Here is an 18,074-nt window from a genome sequence, read left to right as displayed (position 1 = left end):
ATTTTTTATATTCTCTGGGATATGAAGTCATAGACATTACAGAGAATGTTACTTTTCTAGTCTTCCATGTAGAATTTAAATTTCAAGGCTTCTTTTGCCCTGGCATAAATCTGATGACACTTTGTTTTGTGGCTATCTTTATCAGAAATATCTGTGACTGATGAGTTCTTTATGTAGGAATTCCTTTAGTTGAGGTGATCACTTTAGTGTTGTATGAAACCTGAGGTGCTCCCTTTGCACTTTCTTGTTATTAGCTTTAATCAACTATCATAGTTGAAATCAGGACATGGACCTCAGAAAAATTGTCTCCACTTCGTTATTCTAGCCTCCACTGAAATTAGATTTCATTTAAATTAAAAACCACTCTGTTGAACCCACTGCTAAGAGACTGATAAGCTACAGAGTGAAAAAAAAAGTGTTTTCCTAGAAAATATGTGTTTTGAAGTGTCTGTATTGCTACACCTGTTCTTTTGAGAATGAGGTTTAGGGAGACTCTGAAAATATTTCCTATAGATTCCCTGTTGCTTTTTTTTTCCTGTTGTGATATGGGAAGCAAGAAAAATTGAAGGGATAGCATAGAAGAAAATGAGATGTGATTAATATTTGATAATTGTGTGTAGGACCAATGTAATTGTTGCTCCTCATAGAATTTCTCTAGTTTTAATAATTTGGAAAAAATATAGGAAAAATTATTTTTAGAATTTGTTAATTTTTTTCAGGTTTAATTCTTTTTTCTTCTTTTTTATTTGTTCTAATTATTTATACATGACAGTAGAGTGCATTTTGATACATCAAACTGATTCCTGGGACTCTGTCCAAAATAGGGCAAGATCACTATAGAGGCAAAATTTAAAATACATTGTAAATTGTTATGTTTTACTTGTAGTCATGTTAACACCCATAGAATAAGGCTCACTTTTTCTAGTCTCTATGCAAAGCCAATTGCTTTCACAAATCTAAATTGATAATAGATAATTAGACAACAATTTTTATTTGCTACCTTTTACATGTCATATCTGTAGTTATCACAAGTGAAATGTTTTAATATTTGTGATATGTCATGGAAGATATTTAAAATGTGTGCAGATTATTTTCATTTGCATAAGAAAATATATGGAATTCTGATACTATTAAAATATTGATATTTGTTATTATTATGGAAAAAAGGTTGATATTTTGATAATGAAGCTATTATTTATTGACAAATATTTCAAATTTGAGCTATGAGCATTTGTTTTTGAGATTTATATCTAAAAGTGTATAATTTATCCAATGTCTTGTTAATAATTCTGAAACTTAGATTATATCCTGTTTTACCGGTATCTGTATTAAGTCTCTTAAAATTAAATACTAGAAATTATGAGAATATCAATACATTTTGATTACAAAGAATGTTACATCTCACTTGTTAAATGCAATGATATTGGCTTAAGTATTTTTGTTTGTTCTTATGGGTAAAATATATTGTATCTTATAAATATTTTGTGAGTAAAAATGAGGACAAGATCTATTTATAAGTAAAGGTCAGTAAATATAAAAATATTAAAAAATTTAAAATGATATAAAATCTCATAGGTACTATTAACGGCCCCAAAAGATACTAGCATACAATGAATCTTGATTTTAAAAAATAAACCAAGAAATATGAATTTGTATACTTTTTAGAAAAGAATTTCATAGCAACATGATGTAACAAGTTTAACATGCACTGTCTCTTTTAGGACTGGATTTGCCATTTATGATGATGCCTCATCCTCTACTTCCAGTCAGCTTACCTCCTGCATCAGTTGCCATGGCAATGAATCAGATGAACCATCTCAATACTATTGCCAACATGGCTGCTGCAGCCCAGATTCACAGTCCACTCTCCAGAGCTGGTGCCTCTGTTATAAAGGTAAGAATGATTATTTAGAAGATGAAAAAGGTTTTAATTGCATATAAATTTGAATAAATTATTAGCAATACCATTACATCTTCAGTAGTAACACATAGCTCATTGACTTTGTATATTATCATATAGTATTGATGAGTTGGGTTTCTGACCAGGCCTGCCAGGTTTGTTATTGTTTGTGTTTGTTACTTTTCATTATATGGCCACACTAATTTTTAGTTCCATTTTCCTGTCTTGAAGTCATGCACACAAGTGTGTGGGAGGCATGGCCAGACAGTAGAAGAGTATGAAAAAATCATTCCCATTGCTAGGGTGAAACAAAGTAAACACTGCATCTTTTAGGAGTTTGAGGGGCAGTTATGAGATATGACCATGGCATAGGACTTATATTCAGAGAAACTCAGGTTCCAATTCTGATTTGACACTGACTGAATGACCTTGGGCATAGCACTTAACCTGCCTGAATGTGTTTCCTCAACTGTAAAATGAAGGTCATAATAATAATCTATCCCAGTTATTTCATTGACTGTCTATGGATAATGTGAGTAAAATACATGTCAAAACCTTGAAACATTAAACAAATATTTATGGTAATTTGTCACACTATCATTATTTTCATTAGGATAAAATTTTTCAAAAGTTTATGGCCATATGTAACACTAATAATGAAATTCAAATAATATCTTGTTATTTCCTCCTCTGTTTTCTATTATTCTTAGACATGTTCTCTATGCTTTCTTTCTAAGTATTTATGAACTAAGCTTTTGAATATTTTCTTTCTCTTAAGAAAATGGTGATATAAGGATATAAAGGAATCTAAGAGTATGGTCAATCATAACAACACATTGGTTTGTTCCTTTTCCCCTTCTTTACCTGGCAAACACATTCTTGAAATAGACATGCAATTACATTGGACAATATGGGAAACTGATAAATAACAGATACTTTAACTTTCAGAAACTTACAAACTAAATGTGAGATATACAAGAATCCATGCAATTAGTATACTAACAAGACAGACTATGATAAATAGCATAAGAGAATCATCAAGTACTACTGGAATTTAGAGGAGGAAGAGATCATTTCTACCTTAGAGAAGAGAAGGGGCAGGTAAAGACACTGCAGCTGATGGATATGCACTGAGCCCTGCAATACTGATATGATTGTAATAGATAGGCCTGGGGATAAGAGAAGAGAAAGCGGAAGAAATATGAGATTCTGAATATTTTGGTCACATTTTAAATTTCACTTCTAATTTGGGTTTGGGAACACTTCTAAAACACTGAAGAAAGTTTAAAACATAACCTTATATGAAAGGAAAAGAAAAATTGGTCATTTTTATAAAACTTCATATGTATTTCAATGACTAATTGTAAAGATCATAGCTGTTAATGGGTTAATGTATACTAGCTGTTTGAATATTTGGTCAGAGTGTAAACTGAGAATTAGAGTTGTCTTTGAGAACAAAATTACCCATAGGACATTATTTAAAATAAAGAATATATTTACCATGATTTTAAAATTAGATGGTCATTAAGAAAACATGACCTGCATACAAATTTTGAAATTCAATTAGAAACAAAAACATACTTCACTGGTATTGTTATATTTGCTTTTAAATGATGGAAGAATGCTTTGACACATGCTCATGAGTCTTTAAAGGTGCATTTGATTAGTTTTCATGAGGACCATTTTTCAGATTGAAATAAAATTCTGATTTTATTATTCAATAAAAATGTAATTTTCATTGAATTCTTGAAACTTTGGATAGTTTTGTGAAGAATTTGAAGCCAAGAGTGAATAAGGAGTGCAATTTATGATTTTAAGTTGGTCTTTCATGATAATTATTATGGTGATAGAAATGGAAAGGATTATTACCTTCTCCTTATTCCAAACGTTGCTTTGTTGTTAGCTTATTAATTCAATATCATTATAATTTTGTTTATTGGTGATTAGCCTATTTCACATACAAACTTTTAGAAAAGAAAGTCTAAAGTATCACAGATACAATTTTCAGCACTTTTTAAAAGCTCAATATTAGATCATACTTTTATTTAAGTCCTGCAAAATTCACAGAAGCCATTTTATGCTGAAGATAAATGTTTGCTTTTGTATATTTTGATTAAAGTAAGTTGAAAGAGACAGGAATAATTCAAATGACCTTGGATACAATTGCTGTATAAATCTACCTCAAGTAGATTTCCACTGGAGGATAATTAGATAAATGAAAATATTTGTAAATAGACTGGGCAACAGAGTGATATCCTATTTGAAGAAAAATTCAATTTCAGTGAATAGAGAAAGGCTTTTAATAAAGTTGTCATATTTGTTTTGTAAAAGTGCTATTATGTAATATTAACATTATCATATTTAAAAATAATAAGTCACAGACCATACATAATTAAAATTTTATAAGTCACTAAAAATAATTGAATATATATATATATATATATATATATATTAGAATGTCACCTTCCTTTGAAGAAGCTACCAAGAAGATACCAGGAATATGATACCAACTTTTAAGGATATGTTTTACACTGTTATTTGAGTTTCAACAGAATTTGCTTTTATGTGCATCACCATAAAGAAGAGGGTTTCAAAGTTAAATCTATTAGAATCCTATAGGCATTGGAAAAATCTCTATGTTGAGAATTCATCTCCTAAGATTACTAGGGGAATATAAAAACTTGTCAATCAAATGTATAGTTTATGTATTTAGAGATTTGTATAATTTTTTATTCTGGTAGTTTGATATAAAGACAGATGTTTAAATTGATACTTCTCATTGTTTTACAAAAATCTAGACTGAAATCATCATGTCTTCTATATCATATTTAACATTTAGAGGTAAAATATCCTTCCAACATATGCATGGTCAGAAAATTTAGCATTTAATGTTTAGAAAGAAATGACATAGCTATATAATTTGATTGCTTTCTGACAAATCTAGTATAAATTAGGAAATATTAGAATGGTCTAATCAGAAGCATTCTTTGTTGTATAATCAATATAATCAATTTAAAATACAGCTGCAAAGCAAAATATCAAAACTTTTATATACACAGTTAGAGACTAGTAAAAATTAGCAAGAGTTTATGAGTTTAAAAAATTGTGAAAATTCACAAAAAAATGTTAACAATGTTGTTGATGTATTTAAATATTTCTAATTGGAATGGCATTTCCTGTAAAGATTATATCTCTTAATGGGTTAGTGTCTAAAATTACTCCTAACATGACTGATTTCATGTTACCAATATTTTAACAACTGGCTCTCAAATTACTGAATATTTAACAATTAGCTTTGGATTGAATAGGCCTCAAGACAACTCTCCTTTTGAAGCATTGCAAAAAATATGCAACTCAAACTTTCCATGCCAATTTTCTATCAGATCCTTTAAAGGAAATGAACACAAACTTTTCAACCAGTTTACCTATCAACTATATTACTTCAGAATATTACAACAAATTAAAAGTTTTAGTAATATCTTTTAAAATATTTGAATAAGCAGTTTGCCTTTCAATTTAAATCATAATCTTTTAGCACAGAATGATGTCAATTTGGGCATAATCGCTTTGGGGCTTTTCCAACCAATAGGTTTGTAAATATTTTTGTTCCATGGTGAAAAAAGTTAAGTTCTGATGCTTGCAAATATTCTTAGCTGGTGAAAGGTACTACATAGGAAAATAGAGTTGGGTGGCATAGTCACAAGTGCTGTGCTGTTTTTTCCCACACAGCTAGAAAATAAAATCATAGCTTTTAAGAAATCTGAAAAGTGGGGTTGGTTATGGCTCAGTGGTAGAATGCTCGCCTACTTGATCCTCAGTACCACATAAAAATAAATAAATAAAATAAAGATATTATGTCCAACTACCACTAAAAGTAAATTTTAAAAAAGAATTATGAAAAGTGATATCACTTTTAGAGGCTGAGATTTCTAAAGAAAAACATATTATAGTTTAATAGATTTTCTTACCTCCATGGATTTAAACAATTAACAATGAATCTTAGGTTTACATAATATTCTTACTATAGTGTGGCTATCTAAGATGATAGCCATTCATGGAATATGTCTGTTTAAATTTAAGTTAATTAAGTAAAATTAAAACTCCAATTTCTAAGTTGCAATCAGCCACGTTTTAAGGGCTTAATAGCTACATTCTGCTTTGTGGCTACTATATTAGACAGCACAAATATAAATCTATATTTTCATCATTTCAGAAAGTTTCTGGAGTAATGGATATGCTCTACACATTCTTCAGTTAGTTTCTCAAATGATGGAAAAGCTCAACACATTATGCAGGGTCAATGAAATGTCCAAACCTATCAGTCATCTTTGAAAAAAATATTCTGATAATACTGATTAACAATCAACAAATGTATTGCAGTTAGTCTTTCAGTTGCTAAGAAAGCATATTTATTGCTAAATATTTTTAATTTCAAATATTTTTAATTTTATTTTCTCTGAGAAACCAGAGACAGAGAACACATTATTCACAGATGTAACAAATGGGTAATGCATGCAAAGGAATATGTTACACTGACTTTTTAAAAATAAAAATAAAACATAGGACCTCCAAATATTTGTAGAATTATATACTATTTTCAGCTAAAACTCTCATACTCTGTTAGCTATATAATATCTATTCAGAAGCAGAAATCTGGAATCATTGGAATAGTATTATTAAAAAATAGGCTCTTTGCCTGTCTTTGAATTCTATTTTCAATATTTCTTGTTATGTGACATTAGACAAATTAATTAACCTAACTTCATCTCAATTTGCCTGTCTCCCAATGAAATGGGAATGGTAATTGTACTTACTTCACCTACTTCATAGATAATGTGATGCTAAGAAATAATGCAATGAGCTAAATAAAGTGATAATGTGATAATGTGATGAGAGAAAACATATAACACAGAACAGTGTTTGGCATGTAATAAATATTTAGTGTATATTAGCTAACATTATTTTATTTATTTCATGTTCTAGGATCCATGTAGAAATAGTAATAAGTAGGAATCAATATCATATCCAAGGGGTAGCCTGAGACAACAGTAGCTTCATATATATAGATTCTTCTGTGAATCTCTCATCAGTACCAGGATCAAGGGTGCCCCCACCATTGGATTCTCTTACAGGTATTTACCCCTTTCTCTAGAGAGCATTTGTTCACATTAATGGCACATTCCACAAAGGAAAAATTAAGGCCTGGTGATAGAGATGCCCATTTTAATATCAAATCTGACCTGATTTATGCTTTATTATAAATAATCTTTAAAAATTTATATCTGAATTATTCAATCTTTAGTTTGGACTATAGGCATCTGCATGCCACAGGAAAATACTCATAGACTTTTTTTTCTATTTCTAATGTGTTATATTAGGCACTCAATAAATATTTGTCACGTGAATGAATGAAAGCTAAGAATTCACTAGATGTTAAACTTTGGGAAGTGTTTACAACATAAACAATCATTATCAATACAGGCTTTAATTCCAAAAGTAGAAAAGACATTACAAGTTAAAAATAAATGTTTGTGATTATTATTATTCTTACTTTCCCAGACACTAGTTTGAGAATATTTTTATGCCAAGCACATAATAACTTTTAATTCTAACTCAGATCCCTTTAGTGTTGGCTCAGCTATTAACATTTGTAGCTAATAACTAATATAGCCATAATATGAATTGGAAATTGCATTATGGTCATTAGGCTTGAAAGACTATTCATCCTTTAATTATATCAAATTTCTAAAAGCAAATGTATGTAAAATACTTGACTGGTATGAAAGTTTATTACATCAAAATTCTAAAGGCAAAATTATATAAAATACCTGACTGGTATGAAAGTTTATTCCCTATTTCATATTTCAGAGTATAATATGACATTTTCCCCCTGTATTTGTGGGACACTTTGTAATGTCAGTGTACCAAAGTTTTCTCTGATAAATAAATTTAAGATTTTTAAGTAGAAAGTGATTATTTGTCTGTTTACCAATGCCATCTGATTAGCTGTGTTTTTTGTTTCACTGAGCAGCTGGCAATTAATGAATTGATAGGAAATGGTCACACGGCAGTGGCATTAGTATGTGAACATCTGGTATTAAAATTAGTCAACACAGAGCAGGGTTTTGTGATAACTCAAATTCACTGAAAAAAATCACTACTTGAATCTTATTTGAAGGTCTCTATGGAAAGACAAAGCTATTAGTATCTTTTACAACTTGAGATGAAGATACATTGAATGAAAATTGAAGGTCGTTTGTGTTTGTTTGTTTGTTTGGGTGGGTGGGTGGCAGACTTCCAAGCCTACAACATAATTTGGAAGCTATGCATTTTTCCTTGAATATTGATTCTCCCACTTCAGCCCATTCACATGCTATGATTATGAGCAGATATTACGGATGATTCCCTTCATCTCTCAGCTTCTTCCTCAACAAGCTAATCACACTGAAGAGGTGAGAGGGTCTTTTTTCCAAACATCACATAGGTCACAAATAGGGTGTACCTGTGAGTTTAGATTTTTTATGGTTATGTGATTCAGGTGCAACTACAAACTGGCATCATTTCTTATGCACAGTATTATGTTACCTTTTTAAATCCAAGATTAAATTTTGTCTTCAAAATCACTGTAGAATGAAACCTCCCAATATCCAGAGTTATGTTTTCTGAGTGGTAAGTTATTTAATTACTTTTGGAGAGGAAGTATTGTAGATTCACTGTTTAATGAATTAGGATAGATAGATAGATAGATAGATAGATAGATAGATAGATAGCCAATTTTTCCCACCTGAGTTCTTAGAAACTGCTATAATTGGTGATTGTGGAAAACAGAGTAATTCTTAAATTGGTTCATAATGTCACACAAAGTGTCATGCTTTTAATTGTATTCAAAAATAACAACTTTGGACATCAAATTTTTCTCTAGAATTAGGGGTAAAGCAATAGTAACAATGCAAACTTTTTTCTTTCTCCATACCTTATTTTATTATTAAAGCCTGTCAACTTACAATCTGCTCTCCTTCTGCAGAACTCTTGTGATAGTACTGAAGGAGCACATCAATAGAATATGAAATATCAAGACAAATTCAGGAATAAAATAACTAGAATTCATATAAAATTCCAAAAGCCACTGCTCAGCAATGAAATGCCATTCAATCCTTTAGGAACTCATTAATCGATTAACATTTAGAACAGTAATTACAGGGAGAGTTGAATTCAAGTTAAGTAAAATTAAAAAGACCAATTATGTATTATATAATCCCACTGAATACTTGATAAGGATCAATAAAGTAAAGTACCAGAGGCAACAAGTCAACATTAAAAGAGTGAAACACATGTGCATGTACATATAACACACATGATAGAGATGTTTAATACACATATATTGGTGCTTCATAAACTCGGGGTATGCCATCATATTTCCAAAGAGGAAAAGGGATATATTGACATGAAATAAATGATCTCTATGAAAATGGTGAGTTGATACTTTATTGGCAATAAACTGAATCTTAAACCAAATTGAGTGTGATAAACCTGCATTTTCAAAGAATTGTTCCTGCTCTTTATGAAGAAAGAGTATATGCTTTCAAATGATTTAATATGATGAACATCTCCTTCTACTATTTGTGATATCTCAAGACAAAGAAAATTGTATGATATAGGAGGTTAATGTATGTTCTAATTAATAAAAATTCTTGAAGTATACAATACATGTTAGAATCTGAGTTGTTATTTAAGATTATTTTACTAATTGCAGGAGTAAATAGTAATTTGGTTGTTTTAGAATTATCAATTTTGGAAATCTTCCTTCTTTGCTTCTTTGAATCTGGAGATTGCTGTGGTGTTTTAGAGGAGCTACAGCTGTTTTTGATGGGTCACAAATGAAATGCATGAAGAGTAAGTGGGTTGTAAAAGTCATAAATGCCACATAAAATGAAGTCATCAATGAGTTAAAAATGATTGGGGTTTTAGATTTGCCATTTTCCTTTTTAAATGTCCTTATTGATTTGTTGCAAATACTGCTAACCCTGTATTTGGCAAATGGTGAGGACATTATTACTTGTGTTCTCATTTGTAATAAAACAGATTAACTTGCTGTGAAATTTTAACTAGGCTGAGACACAACAGTAACCACCTAATGAACCAAAACACATTGCAGTTAAGTAGCTAAATAGATGCATACTGATTATCGGGCTGAAAAATGAATGTTTACTTGCAAAGAAGACATTGTTCATAGAACTATCATTATTTGAGAAGCAATTAAACATTCCAGTTCTGCACAGATTTTTTTTTGACACAACTAATTCTAAATCAGTATAAGATACTGGACTTCTTTAACATCATTTACATGGCAAAAAAAAAGTCTGACCTCCAGGCTGCCTTAGGAAAATAATAACAAAAAACTAAACCCAGATTAAATTTAGAAAGGGCAGGGTACAAAACCTTAAAGCAAAACATTGTTTCATGTAAAATGTTACTGTCACTCTTAATATTGACTCTCTAAATCATGTTTTCAAAGTTAGTTTATATTTTATATAATGTATTGTTGAAAATGGCAAAAAGGGAATTTGAAGATAATTGATTCAAGCTTATATTTCTCAATCACATGCTAATTTTAAACATGTTGGGGAAATACCTTATTATAGCATTATATTTGTCTTGTTAGATATATAATTTTCTATTTGTGTTGATGTTCTTCCAGTCTTTCTTTACTAAGAATAAGCTTTCATTTTTTTATTAGGCAGAGTGGACAAGACAAAGTATAATTGTCATTTGTATCCTCTTATTTTTACAAACTCTCTATTGTATGAATCACTGAAAAAAATTTCCATTTTTATTATGGAGGCATATAATGCTGCATGTGTGATTCCCTTTGGATATTGTACAGTGTTTTGTTTCTTTAATTGTATTTTTGTACAGTAACTTCTGTAATTTTCCCTTATCCATTAATTGAGAGATCCATTGAATTATATACATATATATGTGTGTGTATATATATATATATATATATATGAAAATTGTCAGTGTTAGAATTCAAAGACAATTACTGAATGCTTTTCACTTTATGCACATATTTTGGTATGAATGAATGTGACTATAAAACAGTGAAAGAAAAAAAAAGGGCTTCACATATGAAATTTTTTATTGTGGGTGTGAATGTGTATATGTATATACTATCTGAAGAATATGTTTTTAACCATGAGAGTTTGGGTTGTCTTTCAGAACTAATGAACTTCTACTCTCTTAAAAAAATGAAAGGTTGTGGGGTGTGAGGGATGTATAGATATTCCTGTCCATCCCATATTATCCCTCCAAAAATGAGTAGAATTATTGTGGAATGAACTTGATCATTTTCTTCTGTCTAATTTATATATTGCTTTTGATTGTTCCTCATATACATTACAACCAGATGTTTTCCTGTATACTAAATATAAATGAGTTGTATCAGCACATTTCTCTGCTTAAAATATTGTTTTTAAGGCATGACAATAGCTATGAAGTCTTTATACTGTATATTTACAATTATTGCTATTTAATTAGTGCATAAAACTGAAACTACTATATGAAAAGTCTACAGTTCATTTCACAAAAGTTATTGAATATTAACTAAATGCTAGGCAATAATGTAATACACCATATAATAATGAACATAATATATTGATGACTGTATTTGTGTTCTAATACTGCTAGAAGAAATTAACACAAATTCAGTGGCTTAAAACAATACAAATTTATTATCTTACAGTTCTGTAGATCAGAAATCACAAATGGGTCTCTCAAGGTTAAAAGCAAAGTCCTGATAAAGTTACATCCTTTCTGTAGGTTTCTTGCCTTTTCCATTTTCTATAGGTCACTCATATTTATTGGATCAAAGCCCCTTTCTTCTACCATCAAAGACAGCAAAGTTGCATCATTGTGATCCTCCTCTTCTGTCTCTTTTCTACTTTTAAGAAGCTTTTGATCATATTGGGAGCATCAAGATAATTTCCCAATATCCAATATGATCTCTCTATATCAATATTCTGAATGACCACTCCAACAGTCCTTTTGGGCATATAATGTAGTATATTCACAGGTTTTGACAATTAAGATGTGGAATAGACATCTTCAGAGAAAGGGTGGCATCATTCTGCCTGTTGAAATGACAGACATTGCAAAATGTTCACAACAGCTAATGAAATAATAACTTTTAATTCTCATGTCATTATATTTACATTAAACAATCACTGTTTTTCTTTAGGGGGTTTATAAATTTTGGGCCTCATGCAAAATCAATATGAAAATGAACATGTACATTTTCAATAAACTAATTAAATAAACTAATTCTTGATGCTATGATGATTTGAATACTGATGTTGTAATTATAGATAATTAGAATATTTAATTTAAGAAATGTATTATGAATGAATTAAATATTTTATAGAATAAATATTCCCTGCCCCAGCATGTCTATCATTCATTCTTATTACATATGTGTACAAACATTGCAATTTGATTATTTTATTGATCAAATTAACTGAAATGATGCAGTATTATTCAATAATTTCTCATGTATAAATATGGCAAATAACATCAGTGTTTTATAACAATGTTTATAATCTCAAAAGTCTTGAAAGCCATAGCAGATAGAAATGTATAAAAATATTTGCTTTTAATTCAAATTAATCATTTAAAACTATACAAATCTAAGTGATACTAAGGAACTGACAGGATATGTTTGAAAAAACCCATCATTGTGTTCTGTGACTATAAAAACAATTAATATAATTCAGCACCAGTTCCTGAGGTCTAACAAAAAAATGTGTATCATAGCCATGATTTTTGTGCAGAAAAATTAAGAATGTACTAAGTTGTCACTATTTATGAGTTTTTCCCAGGGCTTTACAGCTCTTTACATCATGTAGATCTTCTTTTTAGTCAGATAGTAGTATCATTCTCCAGGCCTTGTTATGAATTTTACATCTTTCAAGAAACTTACAATAATAACTTTCATTACATACCTAAGTTTACAATGATTTATTATTGTTCTAGAAAAGGAAATGGAAATTAACTTTTCTTGAGTCTCCTACATGTACCCAGAATGTCTTTGAACTCTTTTGCTTTCTGTTACTTAACTCTTACAATATCCCATTAAACACACAATAATGGAAATATGTTTTTGTCTAAAGATTTATATTTAAGACCAATTACTGTGGATATGTCCACACACTTTCAGGATAAGAGGTCAACATTTCAAATCTTATAGACTCAACCATCTTGAAAAACTTGGCATACACATGGCATTTCCTTTTATGTTTTTTTTTTTTTTTTTGTGTGTGTGTGTGTGTGTGTGTGTCAGGAGCGGATCCCAGAGAGCCCTTCTCCTGCTCCCTCCCTGGAAGAGAGCCATCGCCCTGGGAGCCAGACCTCTTCCCACCCCAGTAGCAGTGTGTCCAGCTCTCCCTCTCAGATGGATCATCAGTCAGAGAGAATGGGTAGGTATTTTTGTTGAAATAAGTATTGGAAAATATTTGTTCAGTAAATTCCTCATTAGGCAATGGATAGGGGAGAAAGAAGCCGAAGAAGCTGACACTTCCTTAACATACATGACTTTTTGAAGTGGTCACTTTTTATTGCTGAAACAACATGACCAATAAAATGAAACTTAAAGTGTCAGAAATTTGTTCTGTGCAAAGATATTTCTTTATTGTATCATACAATCTCATGAGAACAATATCATAGGATTGTTGGTAGAATATGTGTTAGCTCAATGTTATATTGTTAGGTAAGAGCTATTGCATTATAATACATTAGCATTGCATTATTCATAGCATTATTTGGGATAATGGAAGGTAAAATATTCTTTTGGCAGCTCATCTTTTAAGAGTGATTAAAAAGTAATGCAATATATAATAGACCACAGTCTTAAAAATTTGGATCACAAATATTGAACATGCTTTTCTCTACATTTTTTATTTTTTCAGAAATCTTACACCATAGACAATATTCTAGAAAATTGTACTACAATGGTGTATCAGACACTTGAATATAGCCATAGGTGTACAGTAGATATAATATCCTGGGTATGATGTATAGTCACCATGAGTTTCTTTATGATATGGAAATGATTATCCTCCTGACAACTACACTGAATTTTTGGAGGTCTTATGGGATAATATGTGTAAAAAATTTCAGAAGTTTGAAAAGCTAAGGAAATATGAGGTGATAAATATTACTTTTCTGCATGTGACTTTACCTTGACTGTTTATCATCTCCTACTATTAGATATCACTCATGTATACAGAAATTACTGGGTACATTCAGCTGTAACTCATTCTCATTTAATATACAGTAATTATGGATTAACTGACCTAGGTAAACTCTTCATTAATTTTCTATATGTATACAAATCAATTTTCTATATGTCTGTTTTCTTTAAGGAAATCACATTTTCTTTTCTTTTAGTCTTAGTATGGGTATGTTAGGTGTACTTTATGTATGCAAATCTCATAATAGTGACTGATTCCAGGCTTTCCAAAATAGTGTGTGTGTGTGTGTGTGTGTGTGTGTGTGTGTGTGTGTGTGTGTTTTAATGGAAGGAGATAAATTTACAGGATTTCAGAAGGTATTCAGTTCTGCTTTTGTTCTGGAGAAGGATGAAGGCAATTTCTCCCTTGTGGAAATTAACCCAAGTCTCACTTAGGCTGCCAAAATTATACATTTTTTGTAGATTTCTAGCTTCATAATGCATTTTTTGATTCTTAAATCTGGCTCTGTATTATACTCACTAATACATTTTTTTACAACTATGGATGTTCAGGCCAAACAGTCTGGGTTTGATTCACCTGGTCTCGAATATAGCTGGGGTAGCAGTGTTTTGATTTGCTTTTTATTATCTCCTCAGGGGATTCTAAAATGCATACAGATTTAAGAAACAGTGACGTAGAGCTTGAGGATTATGGCCCTAAGGTGAAAGTTTAATTCCTGAAAGAGGTGAACAAGGTTTTTAGCTTTACTCTGTTCTATGAATAAAAACTACCTGGTTTTTACAATTTTATATATGACTGATTCAAGGGGGTCTAGGTAAGACAAGAGGCTACAGCTGAATTATTACTGATGAACCAAGAAACTAAATTTCACACTATGCTGTTGAGATAATCCTTTTATTGTTGAAGGTGCAGGATAGTGAAAGAAAGGGGGGGGAGGGATACACACACACACAGACACACACACACACACACACACACACACACACATATATATATATATATATATATATAAAGAGAGATGTAGATATAGATGTAGATATGTAGTATTATATATATATTATATATATTATTATATATATTATATATATAGTATTATTATTATAGATGTAGATATATAGTATTGTTTATTGAGTGCTGGCTAAAAGCAGAGCACATAAAGATATATACTTAGTGAATAGAATAGTTAGCTCATGTTTAGAAGTAAAATCAAATATTTCCAAAAAATCATAATATATTACAAAAAATCTTGAAAACATAGTACATTTCTAATTCATATGATAGTAATTAAACTCTATATGTACATTCTATAGTTGTTCAAGCATGATAAAAAGGTGATTTATAAATGAATACAATGTGTTGGTGTTTCTTGGCTTTAAAGTGACCATATCTTATATATAAAATCTTAATAAAATATAAATACACAGTTGAAAGGACAAACTCAGAAAATTAGCATGATTTTTCTCTTTCAATATAGATGTACTGTGAAGAATTGCAATAGTTACCAGAAAGTTATATTTTATCTATTAGTTTTTCAATTTGTGATATTTGAAAAAAATTTTGCACAATAAATTAAAAGTAAAATTACTTTTAACATTTATTTATATGATATATTAAAGGATGGATTATTTCCAGAAACATTTTGGGAAATATGTTATTAATGATGGAATTAAATAGATTGCATATAGATTTTAAAAGATAAGCTATTTTAAATGCTCCAAATAATATGTTGGCAATTATATAAGTGCTATATATTAATTTTACTATAAAATTGAAATGGTTAAGTATCTTATTAATTTTTAAATTATATGAACATAAGACTAATAAAAAGTTATACTGTTACAGAGCTACAAGTATATAAAAATCATGTTATTAGAGAATATTATCCATTTATGTGAAGCTCTTCTGCCTTTCTTGGTATTTTGCATCAAGAATTACTCAGTTACATCTCTTATTTATAGTTATGATGCCCAACAATAGAGAGGAACTTATTGTTGATCATGATAATGGACCAACCATCAAAAAATTCCAAAGGGATAATAAAGGTAAAATGATTTTTGCTTATTTGATGTACATATAAATATCAGATACTAACTCAATTAACATATCAGTTTTGTATATTGTATCCATGTTTCCTAATTCAGAATAAATATATATGGCTTTGGGTAAATTGTTTTAGTAGTAAAAAATGTATTTTCCTGAAGTTTTTTTATTAATATTATAATTTACCTATCTACCTGAAAAATTTATGTGCATGTGGTCAAAAATCTCACCCTAAACACTTTCATTATAACTACTCATAGACATGTGATGCCTCTCTTTGTGTATGTATGTACATAAACATACATACACACACATATATTTTTATTATCTAAATAATTCACCGTTTGTTGTTATATTTACAAAAACTGAGTTGGTATAATGGGGTAAAGCTGCTTTCCTCAACCCTCAAAAGCAATCTAACTTGATCATTTCAAATGGAAGCTGTTTTAATAAATATTTTTGTTGCTGTGTCTTAAAGGCCTAACTAGAGAAATTTTAAAGGAGGAAAAGTTTATTTAGGGACTCACATTTTCAGATAGCTGACTCCATTTCTCTGGGCTGAAGGGGAGGCACAACTTCATGCCAGAAGGATGTAGAGGAGGAAAGCAACTGGGAGCGGGGGACATCTCTTCAAGAAGAAAGGGAGGAGAGGGAGAGAGGAAGAGAGAGAGAGAGAGAGAGAGAGAGAGAGAGAGAGAGAGAGAGAGAGAGAGAGAGTGAGTTAGTTAGTTCTCTCCTCACTGTGACAAATATAAACCCCAAAGGCGTGCCTCCAGTGACTCACCTCCACTCAGCCACACTCTATCTGCCTACCTGCCTACTATTGCCACATAGATAACCCTTGTCAGTGAATCAATGCACTGATTAAGTTAAAGTTCTCATAACCCAATAATTTCACCACTAAGCTTTCTTGTATTATCTCACACATAAACCATAACAAAAGCTTATAAGGTTAATCTACCAAGTATTTATCTGGAATACAGATAAATATGCCCTCAACATGGCTTTTAATCTGCCAAGGTGCAGGTGTTATCTCTGTGCAGTACCCAGTTTTGTCTTAGGATATCTGTTTAAAGAAGGTAAGGAGAGTAAGAATTTCAAAGGGATGCTCTTCTGAAATGAAAACTGAGCACAACTTTGTTTAAAAGGTTACAAAGATAGGAGAAAAGGAAAATATATAATCATGTTATCGACCATCATTATTGCTGTCGTCATTAGTTATACTATAGCTAACATGTAACTTATCAGATTTGTAGATGGTCTGACAATTTTAGTACAGTTAGGGAATCTCCACTAAAGATGCTTATAATATGTAGAAAATATTCCATGAGCTGAACAGTTAAGGGAAATTTTTTTCTTTCTTCTTTAGGCTAAACTTGCTTCATAATTACCTAGATGAGCATTTTAGTCGGAATTTGGAATAGTGTATGATTTTAATTTCATCGATCCATGGTTGGTTTCCTTGCCACATGTTTTGTCTTTTTTTAGCCAGACACTGAAATGCTATACCCTCTGGGGCTCCAAAATGCAAATGATTTATTTCAGAATAGTTGTCAGAATAGAAAAAGTCAGGTTCAGTATATTAAACTACCCAAATTCTTATACAGGTAATGAAATTCTAGTTAAAGATGAAGCTTCATTCATAACCCAGCAACAATTTGTTCTGGAGAGCCCTTTTCTACCATACCATGACTATTTGAAGGGCAGCTTAGTAGTAAAGCACTTTTCCAAGGAAAATCTCAAGCTGTACATGACACATATGATTCCATTGGAACTGTAAACTCCATAAGTCAAAATGGCATTTAGGACTGGTTATATGCTGCAGAGCTCAAGTATACACTGTTGTGTCTTATGAAAAATCAGCTGAAGCCTTGGTACAGATGTATGAT

The 18,074-nt window shown here is 30.5% G+C and overlaps 1 protein-coding gene across 1 annotated transcript in view; it reads left to right on the top strand.

Moving 5' to 3' along the window:
- Dach2 (dachshund family transcription factor 2) overlaps positions 1–18,074 on the top strand; it is a 527,975-nt gene that overhangs the window by 413,685 nt on the left and 96,216 nt on the right. Inside the window, exons 6-8 of the mRNA XM_077793629.1 lie at positions 1,722–1,894; positions 13,236–13,371; positions 16,104–16,187. Of these exons, the coding sequence (XP_077649755.1) occupies positions 1,722–1,894; positions 13,236–13,371; positions 16,104–16,187 (393 nt within the window). The remainder of the gene's footprint in view (positions 1–1,721; positions 1,895–13,235; positions 13,372–16,103; positions 16,188–18,074) is intronic.

Source organism: Urocitellus parryii, chromosome X (genome assembly GCF_045843805.1).
Source record: "Urocitellus parryii isolate mUroPar1 chromosome X, mUroPar1.hap1, whole genome shotgun sequence".
Taxonomy (NCBI): domain Eukaryota; kingdom Metazoa; phylum Chordata; class Mammalia; order Rodentia; family Sciuridae; genus Urocitellus; species Urocitellus parryii.
This window is presented reverse-complemented; position numbering and strand designations above follow the sequence as displayed.